The 15282-nt window shown below is 36.8% G+C and overlaps 1 protein-coding gene across 1 annotated transcript; it reads left to right on the top strand.

Moving 5' to 3' along the window:
* Positions 1–4425: 4425 nt before the first annotated feature.
* On the top strand, positions 4426–13577 carry JCHAIN (joining chain of multimeric IgA and IgM). Its single transcript, XM_004766319.1, has 4 exons — positions 4426–4645; positions 8894–9020; positions 11895–11975; positions 12626–13577. Exons 1-4 carry the CDS (start codon positions 4582–4584, stop codon positions 12828–12830), a joined length of 477 nt encoding a protein of 158 aa, XP_004766376.1. The 5' UTR covers positions 4426–4581; the 3' UTR covers positions 12831–13577.
* Positions 13578–15282: the final 1705 nt, after the last annotated feature.

The following is a 15282-nucleotide window of genomic DNA, read 5'->3' as shown; positions in this document are numbered from 1 at the left end:
AAGGCTGTTTGTTTAAAAGACTCTCATTTTACCATTGAATATTCTCATCTCCCTTGCCAAGTAATATTTAATGCCACATGTGTGAATTTATTACTCAGCTCAAGATTCTGTTCCATTGGTCTATGTATTTGGTCTTATTTGTTTGTTTTTTATTTTATGTGTGTCTGTTTTTATGCCAGCACCATACTGTTTTGGCTACTATAGCTTTTTTTTAAAGACATTTTCGTTCATACCTTATAAGGGTCATATAGCATGAACACATATCAATTTCTGTGTTCCTCCGTGCCCACGACCCAAGGGGAAGTGTCCAGCTATCCCATGAATGCTTTCCTCAAAGTAGATAGCTCCAGGCTGGGTTTGCATTTTGTGTAACTCAACAGGGAGTGACCACGATGGTGGTTCTGATGATAATAATGACTACTATCACTGCTTACCATATGCCAAGATCTTTGCTAACTTCTTTATATGTTATAATTCATGTTAAGTTCCCTAATGATCCTAAGAAATATGTATTGTTATTATCCCCATTTTACAGATAGAGATTACATGAGTGTTCAAGGTTTGCCCATTTCATCCAGCTAGTAAATGATAAGTTGGGTAATAAACTCAAGCAATCAGACTCAGAATCCTTTCTCTTAACTATTATGCTCTCTTGCTTCTCAATTTTCCTTTTTTGCAGAATCCCTGATTTCTTTGAATTATTTTCTTGAATCTTTCCCTCATCTGACTTTGAGGAGGAAAAACTACCCTGTCCTTCCCTCTCTCAAGAGTAAAGGGGGAGGGGCACCTGGGTGGCTCAGTGGGTTAAGCCTCTGCCTTCGGTTCAGGTCATGACTTCAGGGTCCTGGGATCGAGCCCTACACCAGACTCTCTGCTCAGTGGGGAGCCTGCTTCCCCCCCTCCCCCGCCTTCCTCTCTGCCTACTTGTGATCTCTGTCTGTCAAATGAATAAATAATATCTTTAAAAAAATTTAAAAAAGAGTAAAGGGGGAAATTGTCTTACCACAATCATTCCTATTTCCACAAAACCAAGAGCTCCAAAGATGTTACTCCCCTTTTCCTTTGAAAGTCCTCTAAAGACTAGAAGAGAGAGCTTAAGAATGGGGGGTGGGTGTTGATGCCATAAGTTGAGTTCTGTTCTTCCTCCTGGTAAGCCTTGAAGGAAGTATCTGACCCTTTTTAGAATTTGGGGTACCTAGCCATTCTTGTTTATTAGCTGTGAGCCCTAGTAGCCAATTCTGGGGCAAAGGAAATATAACTTTATGACTGAGGCTATTGTAGTAGTCTAGGCTAGAGGATAGAGACTTGGGCCAGGGTGGCAGTGAAAATGGAGAGAATCAGATAAATCTGGGATATATTCTTCAAATAAAACCAAAAGGGTGTGGTGGTAAACTGAATATGGGGGAGAAGAAAACAAAGGCATCAAAGAAGAGGATTTGTTTGAACAACCAGGTGGATTTACTGAGAGAAGGAAGGCTAGAGACAGGAAAAGATCAGATTAGAAGTGTGAGGGTGTCTTGATTGTTAGAGTACTGTTTGCCTGGTTAAGTTTTGGATACCTGTCAGACAGAGATATCAAATAGAAAGTTGGATGGAGGAGTTTGGAGCTCAACAGGCAAGGTAAAGTGTAGAATTATGCACTTGAAAGTCATGGCATGTCCTGAGTCAAAGCCATGGGATCAGATAAAGTTAATTAAGGAGAAGATGAGAAAAAGAGAAGGCTGAAGATCAAACCTCTGTATTCACCAGAAAATTCAGCAAGAGACTGCCAAGGAGTCACCAGTGAGATGGAAGCAAAACAAGGACAGCGTCTTTTGTGTCCCAAGAGAGTCAAGTCTTTGTCATGGTTTGACTATCCCCAGTACAGAATAAGCTATGTCCAGAGGAAGTAATGCATTGACCTATTTCAGACGGTTTTGAAGCAAATGCTGAGCTCAGACTGTCTGCTGTATAGGAAATTCAAACAAAACTTGAGTGGAAGTAAAGAAGGTGAGACTAAATTGTCTTAGGATCTCTTTAATCCAGATGATTGTCACCGAACCATTTACGTTCAGCAGTCTTATATATGAATATAGACAAATAAACCATTTTTGGTGAAGAATTTAGAACAATGTGGCTAAGCTCCCAGTAACTTAACTAACTTGCATGGGAAGTGTTCTACGATTCACATTTTACATTTTTGGTGGGAAGAACATAACTAAAAGTGGAGATTGAAATGGCTTAAAGATTAAACCAGGACCTGTTATTTATATAATTGATTAGTGCTAAAAAGATTATGAAACAATTTGCCTATAGCATAGAACTGTAAAAATAAATAGAAGCTTCAGCTAAGTTGTTTTCAATGTAAGCCTGTTGATTTATTTTTATTTATTTATTTATTTATTTATTTATTTAACAGACAGAGATCACAAGCAGGCAGAGAGGCAGGCAGAGAGAGAAGGGGGGAGCAGGCTGCCCGATTCAGGGCTCGATCCCAGGACCCTGAGATCATGACCTGAGCCAAAGGCAGAGGCTTCAACCCACTGAGTCATTCAGGTGTCCCCTGTTTATTGTTTTAAAAATTACCTTTATTAACCTCTTAATCTTCTATAAATAGATAATAGCGCCATTTATTATTCCCCCCGCATGTTTCTAGTCTATGAATTTTCAAACTTCACTGTGCATTAGACTCAACTGGAAGGCTTTTTAAAAAATACACATTCCAAGGTCACATCTCCAGAGATTCTGATTGGGTGTAGCCAGGAAATCTGTATTTTGACTAGTATTCTAGGTGATTCTAGAGAAGATAATCCCTGGACTACACTGGGAGATAACACTGGTCCTGATCCTATATTTCAGGTATTGGTAACTCTCTTTGGGTGGCAAAGGTGCCACTTGGGTCTCCACCCTTATTTTTATTTTATTTTATTTTTTTCTCTTTTAGATGAATAATTTACATAACAGAAATACAAAACTGGAAGATTAAAAGCCTAGAAACATCAAATGTAGAGCTTTTCTTTGGCATAGTAATTATGCATAAACTACTATTTGCTTTTATAAAAATAAGCTTTGGAGAAACTTTTTGTCCCCAAAGATTCATCCAACTTGCTTTGGGGGAGAAATCTAGACTTGAGTTTATTTTCAAGGAAATAATGACTTTTTAAAAAAGAGTACTTCTAATTACTCTGTTTTGGAGTGAATGAATAAATCAGTTATTTGGAACTACAGTTAGAGATGAAGAGCTCTTAAGTGTTGATACTTGTTTTGACATCCTGGCCATACATTAAAGTAATGTATTTTCAGATTTGTTTTTTCCCCCTAATAGATACAATTGTTCTTGTGAATCCAGTATGTTTTCCTTAACACCAAATAGTTTCTAAGCCCTATGATAGTAGAAGTTAAAATGACAGTAAAGTTTGACAGTGTAGTAATATTACGTGTTTATTATCTATGGGGCTTTGTTCATGTTAGACATTCGGTACATGATTGGAGCCTTTAATAATTATGTGTGAGCCTTTAATAATTAGTTTTCATTCTGCCCCCTTCTGTTCTTAGCTATGACATCTGCTTGCCTACTTGATCCTGAAGCATTTCTTTAGTGCCTCTCAAGATTTTAGGAGACCCTTAAAAAATTAGAGAACTGAGAACCAAAAGTAACATAATTGATGTTGCATATGTAGATATATAAACAACATGTTCCTGGAACCAACCCTAAGAGATAGGAAATTCTAACATGTTGGGGCAGAGGGTAGGGGGAATATCCTGTCCAAAAGCTCAAGGTTTTGTTTACTTGTTTGTTTGTTTGCTTTTTGACACTAATTAATAACAAAAAATCACAGAAATACTGCAGTGATTAAGTTTTCTGTTGAGGCATCCCAGATGAAAATCATTTCATGGGCTTACCATTCCAAAGCCAGTATCAGACACAAGGTCTGCCTTAATGCTATCAAATTAAACCATGGCAACTGATACATCTAGTATCCATCTGTTTCAAATTCCAATTTTGTGTTTGAGTTTATAAAGTAACTGAAAGCAACCATATTATGTATATATTATATATGTCATGTATAATATGTATATTCAAATCTGGTAACTTGGTTAATTAAAGACTAGGAGAAAAAGTTGACATAAGGTACAACTGGGACCTTGAAAGGCTTTAATTAATTTCTCCTTCTTCTCGTGCCTTCATTTACTGCTCTAGGCACAACAAATGTCCTATATTTGATTTGAAACTTTATTATCTAAGAACTAAAGTTGAGAACCCCCATTTAAACATTCTTAATGTACTTATGTCTTGAAGTTATTAATAATATTCATGTCTAATTTTATAGAGTCATTGTAAAATAAAGAGTTACTGCATCAAAGTATGGCTTTTGGGGAGATACTATGGAAGAAAATACAGAAACCTGGGACATACAGCTCTGTACAGGGCAGCATTTAAATTTCTGACTCCAACCACAACTGTGATTGTTTTTAGTTTGTTAACTGCCTGGGAGTGTTATTTTAAGAAAGCAGAAGCACCATCATTTGCACAGTCCTTATAGATCACACACCTTAGCCCTGACTTTTCAGCTTCGGTTTCTCAAAAGGATTGAAGTCAAGATGAGGAGCCCTTTGTTTTTCTGTGGAGTCCTAGCCATTTTTGTTAAGGCTGTTCTGGTAACAGGTACGTGCTATTTTGAAAATTAACCCACGTAAAAGGAAAAATGGAACACAGATCTGCTTTTTAGATTTAAACTTTTATGTTTGGTTTGGTTAGCTAACCAGCTGGCTACTTTTTCTAACATGCCTTAATCTTTCTATGGGCAGTGATCTTTATGCAGAGAAGACTCACTGTAATTCTTTTTATTCTTTTTTCTCTTATTTGTTTACCTACTATAACTTAGAGAATAAGAAAATATATATTTGTGAATAAGAATGGATAGCTATACTTACATAAATATCCATTTTAAATCTTGAAAATCAGTAATCCTCTTCTTGAGTATCTTAAATGAATATTCTGGAGAATGAAGTAATAATTACTATAACTACCATATGGGATGCATTGGGCTTTTACTTCCCTAGAGAGACTGATACTAGTTCTAACCATTTTCCTGAATCTGAGCCTGATAGTATGATAATTTAACAGTGTTTAGTCTTGTACAGGTTGCCTATGTCTCCCTGGCGTAACTTTGGTTGTTTTGTTTACTAACCTTTGAAACTACTGTAGAGAATGGAATACACTCTGAATACAGATGTAATAATTGTCATCTAGAAGGGTAATGAGTTAGAAGTGATGTAATTTGGCCTGATGTTTTCTAACACTTACTGAGTTTACTCTTATTTCAGAACAGGGTATGATGTAATTAAGAATAGTCATTTTACATATATTTTTATACTAATTTAGCATTAGAAATAATGCATTTATTTTTTTAAATATTTTATTTATTTATTTGACAGAGAGAGATCACAGGTAGGTAGAGAGGTAGGCAAAGAGAGAGGAGGAAGCAGGCTCCCTGCTGAGCAGAGAGCCCGATGCAGGACTCAATCCCAGGACCTTGAGATCATGACCTGAGCTGAAGGCAGAGGCTTTAGCTCACTGAGCCACCCAGTGTCCCGAAATAATGCATATCTAATAATATTTTAAACAAAAAGATAGTAGTATTAAAACAGGTACAGTATATGTATCTATATATGTAAATAAATGTTCATGAACATGTTTATATACCTATAAACATATGTAAAACATATATAAAAGATCTATCATTGAGTACATACTATTTTCCAGGCATTATGCTAATGGCTTTACATATACTATTCCTTTTAATTCTCACAATAACCACTTGAGGGTAAGTACTATTAATATTTCTAACATATAGGGGTGCCTGGGTGGCTCAGTCGTTAAGTGTCTGCTTTGGCTAGGTCGTGATTCCAGGGTCCTGGGATCAAGACCTGCATCGAGGCCCACATCAGGCTCCCTGCTTGGCGGGAAACCTGCTTCTCCCTCTCCTACTCCCCCTGCTTGTGTTCCCTCTCTCACTGTCTCTCTCTGTCAAATAAATAAATAAAATCTTAAAAAAAAATATTTCTAACATATAGTTGAATCCACTGATCTTCAGAGAGGCAATGTAACTTACCTACAGTCACACAGCAAACATGTAGAACCCAGGCCATCTCACCCTATAGCCCATGGTTCTAACTTCTATCTTATTCTGCCTATATTGGAGAATCACCCTTTAGTAAACTCATTATGTTCATATCTACTGTGTGTTGTTAAGTATATTTTATTTGTTTGAACTGAATTAAATTTAACAAATATTTATTGGGCACCTGCTATGTCTCAGGTACTCTTGGAGTAAAGCAAGGCACAATCTATAACGCAAGTTTATTTGGAAAAATATTGCCAGTAAGTGAGAATGTTAGAAACTTTTAAGGCTTGGTGAATTGACTGTATTTGTACATTTCCTGGTAGATATAGTAGACTGCCTGATATTTTTATTTAGTAACAGTAAATAGTAATAAAAATTAATGGTTTTTTTCCTAGGTTTCTGGTAAGAAAATAAATTTTATACTAAAAATAAAATATTGAAATTTTCTATTTAAGACTTTAGTAGTCAAGTCACATACTTGACTCAATCTGTATTTTTGTTAGGCATTACACATTCATTTGTATTTTATTGAGAACAACATTTAATAAAATAAGATGAAATCAGAGAGAGAGATAAACCATAAGAGACTCTTAACTACGGGAAACAAACTGAGGGTTGCTGGAGGAGAGGTGGGGGAGGGGACGGGGTCACTGGGGGATGGACATTAAGGAGGGCACTTGATGTGACGAGCACCGGGTGTTACATGCAACTGATGAATCACTAAACTCTATCTCTGAAGCTAATAATACACTATATGTTAACTAATTGAATTTAAATAAAAAAATAAAAACAAATATTTAAGAGTCATGAATATAGGAGTAGGGAAGAGGACCCCATTTAAGTCGTCTTATTCTTTTCAAAATGTTAAGAGTTATATTATTGTCTTGTATTCATAATGTTTCTTCTCCAGTACTATATATACTTTTATCAGAAGATGTATTAAGAAGTTATGAATAATGCCATAATAATGCATAGTAAAGTACTTCCAACAGAAGTACAAAACAATGGTCTTAAATGTTTTTGTAATGACTGTTATCATCAAGACTGAAATACTGCAATTAGGTCCTCTCTGCTTTGGGACACCTCTGAAATAATTAGACTTCCAGTTACAATTATATCTATCCTGATCATTTAACCTTTGTAACTTCAATTAATGTGTTAAATATATATATTTTTAAGTTGAGATTTGATGGGAGAGATTTTAAAGGTCATTTAAAATTAAGATTAAAGTTAAAATTATAGAAATAAAAACATATTTAGTAGGTTAATTTTATGGTAGTGGAGTATAAGTTTGTTTTAAGTACCCTACACTGACTAAAAGCTAACATTGGTAAATTCTATCAAATTGAGTATTCTAGTTGGGAAATTGTACTATAGTTTTTCAGGATGTTACCACTGGGAGAAATTGGGTAAAATAGATATGTGTTCTCTTTTTAGTATTTATTATTACCGCATGTGAATTTACAATGATTTTAAAAAGTTTAATTTAAAAACAAAACAAAAATATATCAAACATCATCATTATTGTTTAATTAGCACTGATAAAGTTGTTATTGATTCTTCAAATGCTTGTTAACTGATCTGAGTCCAGATAATGTGAAATTTTCTTTGCTTCTTCCTTGCAACAATTCCCAGACCTCTTTGTCCAATATTCAGATTCGACAATAAATGTTGATACTTGGAGTTAAGGCTTTAATGGTCATCTGTGTATCCATTCACTTACTATTTTTTCTGTAAGCAGCATATTATATTAATATGAGGTACAAGTAGAGCTTGTACCTCACAGTATTTTCTAAATTGTTTTTGTAAATTCATAGCACTTTGCGTCTATATCTTTTAAAATAATTCCTATAGGAAATATTAATAAATATAACACTTATTAGTTTATTTGATTGAATCATTATGCCATGATAGCCTTGTTATTATTATGAAAAAGAAGAATACAATTAAGTTTAGGAAAATTGCATTAAAGAATATTTAAACATCTCACAAAAATGTAGGGTTATCTTGGGGGAAAATGTGCCTGTTCTTAACTGTAATCCAATCTAAGGAGAAAAAAAGAATGTAAGTGGGAGTTCAGGAAGGATGTGACACTTCTAACTGGGACTTATAAAGGCTAATATTATTTGTTGTTCACTTTTGAATTATTACTTTGAAGTGAGAGACATCTAGTCTAGATTTTTTTTCTCTATCATTTTGTCATTTGGCACTGATATTTGTAAGGCTACATTATTCAGAGCTGTGCCTCTATTAAAAACATTAGATGAAAACTAGAATTCTTTTAGCCCAGGTTCCCACAGATGGGGCCAAGAGAAAAAGAAAACAATTTGTCTGAAGTGCATTTGGATTTCCTTCACGACGCTGTGAGATTCCACTTAGCATGTTAGATTAGGAAAGAGGACAAAAATGGAGAAAACTGAAACTGATCAATTATAAAACTTAGTTTTTCTACTGGAAAAAAGATAAACTGACCCAATAAAAGTACAGAAATACCTTTCCCCCCTTTCTTTTTTTAAAAATTATTTTTATTAACATATAGTGGATTATTTGCTTCAGGGGTACAGGTCTGTGAATCGTCAGTCTTACACAATTAACAGCACTCAACATAGCACAGACCCTCCCCAATGACCATAACCCCCACCCCGCTACCTCCCAGCAACCTTCAGCTTGTTTTGTGAAATTAAGAGTCTCCTATGGTTTGTTTCCCTGCCGATCCCATCTTGTTTCATTTTTTCCTTCCCTACCTCCCTTTCTCCCTTTCTTTTTAATATGTTTTATTTCTCAAGCCCAAGACGGAGATGGAATGACTGTTCTTGCTGACAACAAATGTCAGTGTGTCCGGATCACTTCCAGGATCATCCCTTCTCCCGAAGACCCTAATGAAGACATTATAGAGAGAAACATCAGAATTATGTACGTGGCTCTTTAAATTTCTTTTATTTTTTCATGTCGTAAGCAGAGATACTATCTGATATTAGCCATTGTTTGAATGTATTGACTGTAATACCTATGTCTCTACTACTACTACTACTAGTTCTTCTTCTTCTTCTTCTTTTAGGGAGAGAGAGAGAGTAGGGTGGGGAGAGAGGCAGAGAGAGCGGGAGAGAGAGTCTTAGCAGGGTGGGCATGTAGCTTGATGTGGGATTCTATCTAACAAATCTAAAATCATGACCTGAGTGGAAATCAAGGGTCTGTCACTTCATCAACTGAGCCACCCAGGAGCCTCTCTACTCCTCTTTTTGATGTGTAATACTTACATGAACCTGTTTCCATAGATATTATCTATGTATGTGTAGATACACATATACTTTATGTGAGGATTAAATATGCTAAATGGACAAAATTAAATATGCTAATAGAAAAAAGCATCTAGGACATTGTTTAAAAACCCAAAGTAGTACTCATACATGTTTATTATCTTTCTCATTATTCAAGGCTTCTTCTGATATTACTAGAGCCTTTACAATCTAATAAAGAAGAGATTTATTAATTCATTCATTCAGCAAACATTTACTGAGGGCAACTGAACGCCACTGAGGATTGGAGCTGGTGATACAACAATTTATATAAAACACAGTCCATGCCATCAAATAGTTTACAGTCTAGGAGGGAATTTTAAACAACTTAAAAGGAATTGCAATGCCGTATTGTAAATGCTGTGACAGGAATCAATGAAGGTGTTGTGGGAGCACTGAGGAGGGGCACCGGGTCCAGTCCTGGGCGGCAGTGGGAGGCAGGCAGGGGTGTTGGAGTATGCGAAGGCAGCGGCGGTTAGCTGGCCCAGTGGGAGTGACCCAGTGGCGGTTACCTGGCCCAGCGTGTGGGGAACGACAGGGTTGGTAGGTAAGGCAGATCATTCCAGGCAAAGGAGACAGTTGCCGTGCCGATTGTATGAGATCACCATAGAATGCACTTCCCATAGTACCAGGCACATTGCAAGTACTTCATAAATGTTAGAACTCTGGGTATTTTGTGGTTGTTAAGACTCGGAGATGAGAAAAACATGGCAAGTTTGTGGAATTGCAAGCAAGTGTTTCCAGCTGGTGTTTAACGAGGGTGGCCGCGGGGAGAGAGGGGGCTGGCGAGCTGCAGGTGGATCATCAGTGCCTTCTGTGCCCTTCTCTGGGTGGGGACACTGTGGGGGTAAAGCCGAGAAGAACATGGGGCTTGTATTTTAGACGCCATTTTGGCAAGAATGTGGTTAATACATTGCAGGGGTCAAGACTAAAAGAGGAAACTGCTGTTATATAGGAGAGGAATGGCAGTGTCTGGAACGAAGTGCACAGATTGCAAAGAACCAGAATCAGCAGAACTGTGGGATGGATTAGATGTGGGTCATTACAGAGAGGGGGCACCCAGGAATGGGATCTAAGGGCTTGACTCGGTATCTTTGTAGACGGTACTGCTAAATCCGCCCTCACCTTTTCCTTTGTGTCATTTGGTAGGGAGGGGGGCATGTGAGGAGGAATGATGGCATGTATTTTTGCATCAACACAATGGGGCCGGAGGAAATTATGCTGTATGAAATAAGTCAAACAGAGAAAGTCAATTATCATATGGTTTCATTTATTTGTGACTCATAAGGAAGAGCATGGAGGACATTAGGAGAAGGAAGGGAAAAATGAAGGCGGGGGGAATAAGGCGGAGAGACAAACCATGAGAGACTGTGGACTCTGAGAAACAAACTGAGGGTTTTAGAGAGGAGGGGGCGGGGGGATGCGTGAGCCCTGTGATGGGTATTAAGGAGGGCACGGATTGCACGGAGCACTGGGTGTTGTACTCAATGAATTATGGAACACTACATCAAAAACTAATGATGTAATGTATGGTGACTAACATAACATAACAAAAAATTAAAAAATGAAGAATAAAAAAAGAAAAAATGTAAAATTAATGAAATTACCTCAACTATTTGATGTTACCTAATTTTTCATGGAACATCATCCAATCAGGAAGTCTGGAGTCCAGTTACAGTTTTACTACTTAGTTGTTATGTGAACTTGGATAGGTCATTGAGATCTCTGGTTTATAATTTCGGTATTCCATAAATATGGATAATAATGTCTGTCCGTTTATTCCATAAATATTGAACATATTCTACATGTCACACATCTAGAAAAGCACCGAGAAAACGTAAATGGTTTTGCCTCAAAGAACTTATGTAATCTGGGGAAGCAACTTCTCTACAGACAAGAAACTATATGGCACTTATAATAAAGATATGTAAACTTCAGGGCACCTGGGTGGCTCAGTGGGTTAAAGCCTCTGCCTTTGGCTCAGGTCATGATCCCAGAGTCCTGGGATCGAGCCCCACATCAGGCTCTCTGCTCAGCAGGGAGCCTGCTTCCTCCTTTCTCTCTCTGCCTGCCTCTCTGCCTTTCTGTCTGTCAAATAAATAAATAAAAAATCTTAAAAAAAAAAAAGATGTGTGAACTTCAACGAGATGTAAGAGGAGGAGTTTGTTCAGGAGTGAGGCTGGATCATCATGAAAAGGGGAAAACTTGAGTTGATTTTTGAAGGAAAAGCAGGGCTTTGCCAAGTGAGCAATGATCCTTGACAGAGGAGTTTCTGTGAGGTTCACTTTGAATGGGAAATGTTTAAAATATGCAAATTACTGTGAAATCTGACTAATAGTATTACTGTAGAGTGGTTTTAGTGTTATAAAGTGCTAAATGTGCTAAATTCCTGATGAAATAGAAAATGCTGTCCCAGCAATATACCTATTACTAAAAAAGCAGTATCTGTTCATTTCATTGTTTTGATTTATTTTCTTTCTTTTTTTTGTAGTGTTCCTCTAAACAACCGGGAGAATATCTCTGATCCCACCTCACCAGTGAGAACCAATTTTGTGTACCATTTGTCTGACCTGTAAGAGATTTTCCTTCATGCTAATATAGATATGGACGTTAATAACTTTATATTTGTTAGTAGCAATGTTTCTGAAAATATGGGGTATAAACATTTACCGATACAATTTGAGCTTTTGAGTATGTTAATTTCTATGTTAATTATTAGATATTATAAATTTATAAAACTTTATCACAGATAAAGGTTAGCTATGAATTTATTCTGAATAAGAACTTATTGTCAGTAGTACGGAAGGGCCAATTTGTCTTAAGTTAAGTAATTAGATTTCAGACATATTAATATGCAGCTGTTTCTTTGGAAGCTATAGAATCCAACATCAAATACTTCTTTTTCTTAAAAATATTCTGCCTTCCTTGTTACTGTAAAGAACTTGTTTAATCCCAGTGTACAGGTGGGAGAAACCCAAGAGAGTAGAAGTTGTTGTATGGCATAGACAAAACAATCATATTATATCATTAATTATATTGTTTACTTTCAACTAATTCTTTTATATTAAAGGTTGAAAAATCCCATTACCTATTCCGTAGAGTAGCTGAGGTCTGAAAGGAGTTATGAGCAAGAGCTGCTAATTTTGGATAGAAACGAATATTCACTCATATTCCGAGACAACAGTTGACGGGGATTGTCTAATGAATGCATTTGTTTTTCAGCTGTAAAAAATGTGATCCTGTAGAAGTGGAGCTGGACAATCAAATAGTTATTGCCTCCCAGAGCAATCTCTGTGACGAAGACAGTGAGACCTGCTACACGTACGACAGAAACAAGTGCTACACGAATTGGGTCCCTTTTACGTATGGCGGTCAGACCAAAATGGTGCAAACAGCCTTGACCCCGGATTCCTGCTACCCCGACTAATTTAAGTCATTGCTGATCGCACAGCTCCTTTTCTTGAAAGGCTCTTCATTTTGATCCAGAAAGTTCATGTATTTACTACCAATGAATTTGAAAAAGTGATTTTTTTTGTTAATATAAAACTATCCCCCCAAATAGAAATAGTAACTATTATTTTTATTGAAATTACTTTTCAGCTATATGTTCTCACTCTAAGTATTAAAATCTCTCATAGTCCTTGCCCAGAGGGTTATATGACCTTGAGAATTTAATTTCTAGCATTTAAAAATAGACAAAAGGATAAACTAAAACTCAAAGACTAAAAATCAGAAGACATAATCAAATTTCACTATTTTTTTTGGCCTTGCCTTGGAGAGCCACAGCTTTTGCACCTTCCACACTCTTCTCTTTTTAAAAAGTATCACGTGCAGAGAAAATTTATGTGTAAACAAAGGTCAATTACATGTCTTCACTAGAAAAATAATAATTGGAAAATATGTTTTGGAAATAATTGCAAAAATAATTTAAAATGGGGTCTCCCTTTATGAAACCAATGAGCCGCAAGTGACATAATTAAATGCATAATTGAAAAAATATACTTTGACATAGTACAGATTTGGTGACAGATGATACAGACTCTTTTTGATAATCAGAGAGTGTAAGAAATTCCCATTGGAAATCATCTATGCTGTAACTGTATCTAATGAAGTATGTATCCAAAATATGTATTCTCTAGCACAGCTTAAACAATTAAATAGATTCATAAGCATATATCTGTGTGAAATAATTTATTGAAAAGTTTACTCGTGTTAACTTCATTGCATGTAAGGTAAAATACAATTTATTGCTGATGAGCAATTCATAAGTATGGTATAATTATGCATTAATCACTGAATTCATACATGCACATATTTGAAGTAGCTTTGTCATTTAAGCCTAAAATTAAATGAAAAGGCAAGGTCCCTCTTGACAAACATAGTGTTTACCATGGCACATAAAATTTCTCATGGCAGAAAGCCCAAGGCCAACTGACATAGATACCCAAGGGTTCTGTGGAAAGTAAATGCTGACTCGGGGTTTAAAATAACAGGAGACTGTTTGGTAAAAGTCAGTTTCCTGAAGAGGCATTGTTCCTTTTTTTTTCTTTTTTTAAGTGGGAACAGTAATTACTCATAACTTCTACTGTGTTCATATGGATTTTTCAGTGTCGGGCTTTTTGTTGTTGTTGTTTTGGGGGGATAAAGCTTGGAGACTCTAGTGCTTCCGTAGGAATCATAGTTGATGCACGAAAGACACATCATTCTTGACTAATCTAGTGTGTGGTTTTAGCCAAGTTTTAAAAATTTTATCTAATTAGTAAACATTTACTAAATAATTATGCCATGCAAGGAACTGTGCTACACTTTTTGGCGATTAAGCTGTGATTAAGTGTGCTCCAAACAGTACCACTCACTCCCTAGGCGTCTGTCTGCTCAGTTGTCGGCTTCTCATGAAGCTCACCGTGTTTTTCAGAACTGTAAACTCTGTTTCCTTATCCTGGTTTACTTCTCCCTGTATACGTATTACCCTCTTGTGGACCATATAATTTACTTATTTACCATTTTATAGTTTCTCCCTACAACTAGAGTGTAAGGTCCACAAGGGTGGGCATTTTTATAAATTTACTCAGTGATGTATCCCCAGCACCCAGAATAGTGCTTGGTCCATTGAGGTGCTCAGTACATGTTTGTTGAATGAATGAGCATGAATACAGTTTACTTGAGGAGACAAGACATACACATAAAAACAACAATCATTTGGGGCGTCTGGGTTGCTCAGTGGGTTAAAGCCTCTGCCTTCAGCTCAGTCATGATCTCAGGGTCCTGGATCGAGCCCCACATCAGGCTCTCTGCTCAGCGGGGAGTCTGCTCCCCCCGCCCCCCCGCCTGCCTCTCTGCCTAGTGATCTCTGTCAAAAAAAAAAAAAAAAAAAAAAAAAAAGGACAATCATTTAACAGAATCTCATAAAGACAAACAAATAGGGCCCAAAGTGTTACGAGAATTTATGGGGCACTTACTGTTGGGGAATGTGGTCAAAAAAGATGTGACCACTGATTGACTCGTGAGCTGCACCTGGGCACTTAGAGGCTTCTCTCCCCCTCCCTGTCTCTGGAATGTTCTGGTTCTGCTAGCCTATCCCACTCCTGGAGGCTGCTCCAAGGACATTGCCTTGAGATAGTGATGTGGTGTTGAAAATACTTGCATAGTATACATGCTTGAGCCAGTTAAGGTCTCTTTATAAGATTTTACGATTTGGCAGGCAGGTGCGGGGATCCATTCTTCCTGTTGCTGCCCAAGACAAGTCTCATATGAAAGTTTCCTTTGCTATTATTAAAATTGCCACCTACCAGCATGGAGTGGGCCTGCTTGTTTCTTTGGTTTCTTCCTGACCTCTGGTGTATGGAAATGCAACTGATTTCTGTGCATTGATTTTATAT

The sequence above is a fragment of the Mustela putorius genome, unplaced genomic scaffold, assembly GCF_011764305.1.
Source record: "Mustela putorius furo isolate JIRA1106 unplaced genomic scaffold, ASM1176430v1.1 tig00000430_pilon_pilon_pilon, whole genome shotgun sequence".
In the NCBI taxonomy this organism is placed as follows: Eukaryota; Metazoa; Chordata; class Mammalia; order Carnivora; family Mustelidae; genus Mustela; species Mustela putorius.
The sequence above is the reverse complement of the archived record's forward strand: the minus strand, read 5'-3'. Positions and strand labels throughout refer to the sequence as shown.

Bases quoted from the DNA above. Each gene is read 5' to 3' on its own strand.
- JCHAIN (XM_004766319.1), top strand. From the start codon at position 4,582: ATGAGGAGCCCTTTGTTTTTCTGTGGAGTCCTAGCCATTTTTGTTAAG. The intron at 9,021-11,894 runs GTACGTGGCTCT...TTTTTTTTGTAG, and splicing joins GAGAGAAACATCAGAATTAT to TGTTCCTCTAAACAACCGGG. The intron at 11,976-12,625 runs GTAAGAGATTTT...TTTGTTTTTCAG, and splicing joins GTGTACCATTTGTCTGACCT to CTGTAAAAAATGTGATCCTG.